The sequence below is a fragment of the Beauveria bassiana genome (genome assembly GCF_000280675.1).
Source record: "Beauveria bassiana ARSEF 2860 unplaced genomic scaffold BBA_S00065, whole genome shotgun sequence".
NCBI classification, from domain to species: domain Eukaryota; kingdom Fungi; phylum Ascomycota; class Sordariomycetes; order Hypocreales; family Cordycipitaceae; genus Beauveria; species Beauveria bassiana.
In genome coordinates, this window is record NW_007930900.1 from 1,642 (window position 1) to 6,911 (window position 5,270).

Genomic DNA, 5,270 nt, shown 5'->3' on the forward strand with positions numbered 1-5,270 from the left:
TAACTTTATTAGATTTATAATAAAAGTTATTTTATTATTTTAAAGATTTCTTAAATATAAAAAGAAGTTCTTTTCTAGTTTTTAATATATTTTAATTATAATTTACTTATATATATATTATCTTTTTAAAGTAGTAATATAGTTTAATAACCTTTTTAAATTCTAATTTTTATATTTTATAGTATTTTATTATACTAATATCTTAAAACTAATTTAATCTTAGATTATTATTAGATTATTAGTTAATTACCTAAAAAGAAAGTTTTAGAACTTTATTTTATTATTATATATAATATAGATATCTCTTTAATATTTATAGTAAAGATACTAAGTAATTAAATTAGTTAAAAACTTAATAAATAGTTTAATTTTATTTATTATATATAAATTATAATAACTATTACTTATTATCTTATATAAATTATTAAGAATAAAGATATAATTTTTATATTAAAAGTTAATATATTACTTTTTTATTAAACCTTTAATATAAGGAAATTTATAAAATAAATAAATAAATTATTTAATTATTTTATAATTTATATTCTTTTAGTATTTTGATTTCTATTTTAAGAGAAATTCTTAGTAATTCTTTTAACTTTTCTATAGATAGTTTAAGTAAAGCTTTAGCTTATAATCTCTATTTCACTTATACGCCCTGGAATAAAGGTATCCTTATAGGTTTCCCAGAGGTACTCTAACTCCTGAAGATATAACTTATGGTAATAGTTAATTTCGTCTGAGGTGGGCTGATGGCCTGGGGCTGAATTCACACGGATAGGCTTGCCGATAACGACATTGACGGGTCGACGATACGGCATGAGGCCGACATCGTAATTAAGGAGGCCACGTCCATGTAGAGCTGGCAAAGTGAACTTGAAGACCTTGAGAGTGAACATCTGCAGCTTGTGCACCAGAGGGTGGGCTTTGGGGCTGAGCTGGTCGTAGATATCGTTCTCCCCGAAGCCAATTACAGGAACAAGGTCAGCGCCACTGCGAAGTGCCATTTTGACGAAGCCCTTGCGACCTTTGAGAATTAAGCGCAAGGTACCGGGTTGTGCCTCAAGTGACTCGCGAGCCCCTCCAATGACAATGGTGACTGCCCGGCCCTGGCCATCATTCTTCGGACCGCCCTTGCTTAAAATATTTCGAATAGATTCCTTTGAGACAGATCGAACGCCCATGGCCAAGATCCAGTCTCTGTAGAATGGAATGCGAAAGTTGGAGTCCAGAGTGAGGATACTGTTGGTGATGCCAGGAAACTTGTCTCTGAAGCCAAGGGCATTTGTCGCGAAGGAACACCAAGCGCCATGTGAAATGATGCCATGTGGGTGGTATCCGAGGATGTATCTCCTTTGGGGATCAAGATCAAAAGTTTTGTGTAGGCGAATCGGGAAATATCCGGCGAAAAGCTTCCACAGCGGCAAGGAACGCAGGTATTCCGAGCGATAAGACAATGATCCATCAACAGCTGCAGTGGAAAAAGTCAGATGCAACAGATATGGGATTAGAACTGGCCACATGAGAGGGTTGGCGCAGGTGAACCAAAACAAGGACACCAAGACGACGATGGACATGCAGTGGAAGAGCACTGCCCCCGTCTGAAGACGGCGTCGCAAGGGTACACGCAAAGGCGCGAACCGGATTCCAACAGCCTTCCAATTTGCCTCGCTATTCCTGAGCGACTTCTCGCTGCTCAAGGCTGGGTATCTCCTCCTTGTCGGTTCGACGCCATTGACGGGCGCTTTGGCGGCGTCGGCGTATGATTTCGAATCGCCGTTCGTAGCGGGCTCAGCGCCCTCAGATGTCGCGGCATTTATCTTCGTTTCACTCTGGTGGAACGCAGTAGGCACATCGTCCTTTTTGTCCTGTAGCTTGTTCTGTAGCTTTCAAATCAGACGTGCGCCTTCGATAGACACAGAAACGCCTACTAGGATTGGACATACCAACACATTGTAATTTCCAGGGCGAGCAACAAGTTGGGCTCTACCGAGGCCTTCGTTCGCAGCTAATCGCCATCCTTTGTGTCAGAGTATGGTCCGAAAAAAAGACTCTTAGCGCTGGGCGTAATTGTGATCAGGCAGCGGTGCGGCATCGTCGTACAGTAGGAAGAAGCCAGGAGGAACAGGTGGCTGGCAGCCCGGCTCGTCGATACTAGCCCTGAGCATCAAGATGACGTACCGGTTGGGGGCAAGCCCATTGATTCGCTTGCCATGCTGTTCCGTAGGATGAGTCCTACTCCGGACTGCGACTATAAAGCGGTTGATAATCAGACGGTGTAGCTAGGAGATCAAGCGTAGATGTTCTAGACGTTGAAGAGCGGTGGATAGCTGGTGGCGTCATGAGGCGCAGTGCGAAAAGCGCCCCTCATCCGACACCCCGCTGACACTCGACCACCCCCCTCTGATGCGTTGACTCAACTAAAATAGCTGAGTACCTAGTCGCGGCCGCGCTACTTCTTACTCGTGTATTGCAGAAGGACCTACAGTTGCTGCCAACGAAAAGGCAGCTAAGATTCCTTGATGCTAATTGGGTCTCATTAAGTAGTGCTCGTATGGTGAACAAGCGCGCTATTACGCGCTGCATCGGCTGGCTGCTTCAACCAACTTGCTCTTGCCGCTGTCTCAATACTCCCCCTTCTGATCTGTTTCCCCGTGTCACTGCGTGACACCTAAGTGTTGCGCAAACCTGGAATTGTCGCGCAATATCTCGGACGTCCTGCTGCTGCCAGGTTCAGCTCTACTTCGGCAGCATGGATCCTCCATATCAACCACCCGGTCCACAGCAGGTCTTTCCGCAGGCAATGCCGCCTCCAGACGGGCCTCCCAACTACCAGCGCTCGGCACCGTCCCAGCTCCAGCTCCCAGCACCGCGACAGTTGCTTCATTACGCTGATACTTATCGACAGGCCTCTTCTCAGAGCCACCCTGGCCATCGGAGTTCATCTGCTAGCCTCCCTGCTCCTCATCAGCTAGTTGTCCCCCCACCCGCACAGCCGCAGCATCATCAATCTCATCATCACCACCATCATCATCAACATCATCATCAACAACGACAACAACAACAACAACAACAACAACAACAACAACAACAACAACAACAACAAGATCACCTGCCTGCGCTGAACCCCAGCCACGCCCCAAGGAGGAGTTATGCAAATGAGGGGGCAGCGTCCCCTGCAACAGATGCTCAGCCTAACCAACTTGTGCTTACTTCGGTCTCCAATGTGGATGAAGTTGAAGGTTACCAGTATCAGTATGCCCTATCCCATGCCTCTCTGCATGACGATACTCGGCTAACTAGGTGTCAAGTCTCGACGTTATACAGCAGCCTAAGCGGGCCCGTATGTGTGGCTTTGGTGATAAGGTAGCTCGCATGCTGTACCCTTTTGCCACACCAATCTAATGGAAAAACAGGATCGTCGGCCCATCACACCCCCACCCTGTGTTCGCTTGTCAATGATTGACATGACCACTGGTAAAGAAATCAACTACAAGTAAACTACAAAGGATTGCACACGATGAATGGAATCAACATCTGATAAATCTTTGCCTTAGCGAAATTGACCACGCCACGTTTGTCCTAAACGTCGATCTTTGGAATGCCGACGGGACAAGAGAGGTAAACCTCGTTCGCTCCTCTGCCGCGGCCTCATCATCGGCCGCGTCATCTATAACCTCTCAGGGTTTCGATTGCCATAATAGCGCAGAAGCATCTCATGGCATGCATTTGTTACCGTCAGGGCGTGATGCGTCCTGCAGCCGGCAACTCGCACCTCAATACCAAGCGGGACCAGCCCAAGCAAGCTATAATGGTGGTATGCGACCTCAATTATCATGGAATCAACCACGAGTTACTGATTCAGTAGCAGGGATTCATAATCGCTCGGGTGGCACTTACACCTCCTCGGCTCAACACTACCAGCAGCACCACGGCTATGGAACAGAGCAACTGATACTACCACAAAGCAACGGTCACCATTCGCGAGCAGCCTCGACTTCCGAAGGAGGCCACGGTCCAGAGTCAGGGATCATATCAAGAGCGAGTGTCAATGGAGGGCAGCCACAAGGCATGTTCACTCGAAATTTGATTGGTAGCGTCACTGTCAGTGCGTTCAACTTGTGCGACACGGAAGACAAGCGAGGTATCTGGTTTGTTCTCCAAGACCTCAGTGTGCGGACGGAAGGAAACTTTCGGTAAGATACTTTCTGCGAACTCTCTGGCATATCCAAGTTAAATGAGTTGTTCTAGCCTTCGTTTCTCATTCGTGAATGTCGGCCCACGAGGAGGGCGTGTCCCTCTAGACGGCAACACAGCGAAAGTTGTCACAGGCCGAGCTCTGATTCTCGCATCTTCATACAGCGAAATATTTAACGTTTTTTCAGCAAAGAAATTTCCGGGCGTTTGCGAAAGCACAGCTCTAAGCAAGACCTTTGCAGCGCAAGGCATCAAGATACCTATTCGCAAGGAAGCCAGTGGGAAGGGTGATGATGAAGATGGCTATGGGGATTAGGCCGATGTTGTCTTTAACATCAGACGTGGTTCTTTTCTTCTTTTGAAAGGCAGAGACAGTATAGCAATGTTTGATCTCGTTGGAAGTTAGCAACGGATCAGGGTTTCATTACGAAGCCGAACTCCTACTCCCTATATACCTACTACCTAAATATTATAATACAGTGGATCCAGGTAATTCCGCTCACGACCCCAAATCCCACTGAAATACCCACTTTTTAAGTAATATTATTACTATATTAGTAATCTAAATAAATTATATAGAAAATAACTAAAAATAAAAAAATCAATAATATATAGCTTATAGTTTTTTTTAAAGATTTTTTAGTATTAAATTTAACTAGATAATATCTTATAAAGTTAAAAGTAGGTAAAAAAGGTAAATTTTACTAGTAAAATACTTTTATAAGTTCTAACTTAAATATTATAAATTAACTAAACTTTATAAATATCTTCTAAAAATAGAATTATATATTTTTATTATTAAAGAATTTAATTATAACTATAGAAAAATAATTTTAGGTACTAGCTCTTATAGTATTAGTAGTTTAAAAGTAAGTATTTTAGTAGGATTTAGGGTTATAAGTGGAATTACTTATAACCTATTGTAATAATATATATTTATTATTATTATTATTAAAAACTATAATAAACTTAGCTAGGAAATAGTCTTTTAATATCTAATAATAAAGCTATACTTTAATAATAAACTTATAAAAAAAGATAATAAAGTCTTTAAATATTATATAATAATAGCT

At 42.7% G+C, this 5,270-nt stretch overlaps 2 protein-coding genes across 2 annotated transcripts; one reads left to right on the forward strand and one right to left on the reverse strand.

The window, feature by feature from the left end:
* Positions 1 to 626: 626 nt before the first annotated feature.
* On the reverse strand, positions 627 to 2,215 carry BBA_09737 (diacylglycerol o-acyltransferase; the record flags this gene model as incomplete). The annotated part of the gene is made up of 3 exons (XM_008604834.1): positions 627 to 1,880; positions 1,947 to 2,008; positions 2,182 to 2,215. The coding sequence occupies 3 exons, from the start codon at positions 2,213 to 2,215 to the stop codon at positions 627 to 629; spliced, it is 1,350 nt and encodes a 449-aa protein (XP_008603056.1).
* A 537-nt stretch (positions 2,216 to 2,752) lies between these two features.
* On the forward strand, positions 2,753 to 4,513 carry BBA_09738 (developmental regulator VelB; the record flags this gene model as incomplete). The annotated part of the gene is made up of 6 exons (XM_008604835.1): positions 2,753 to 3,255; positions 3,312 to 3,366; positions 3,417 to 3,496; positions 3,558 to 3,817; positions 3,872 to 4,196; positions 4,252 to 4,513. The coding sequence occupies 6 exons, from the start codon at positions 2,753 to 2,755 to the stop codon at positions 4,511 to 4,513; spliced, it is 1,485 nt and encodes a 494-aa protein (XP_008603057.1).
* Positions 4,514 to 5,270: the final 757 nt, after the last annotated feature.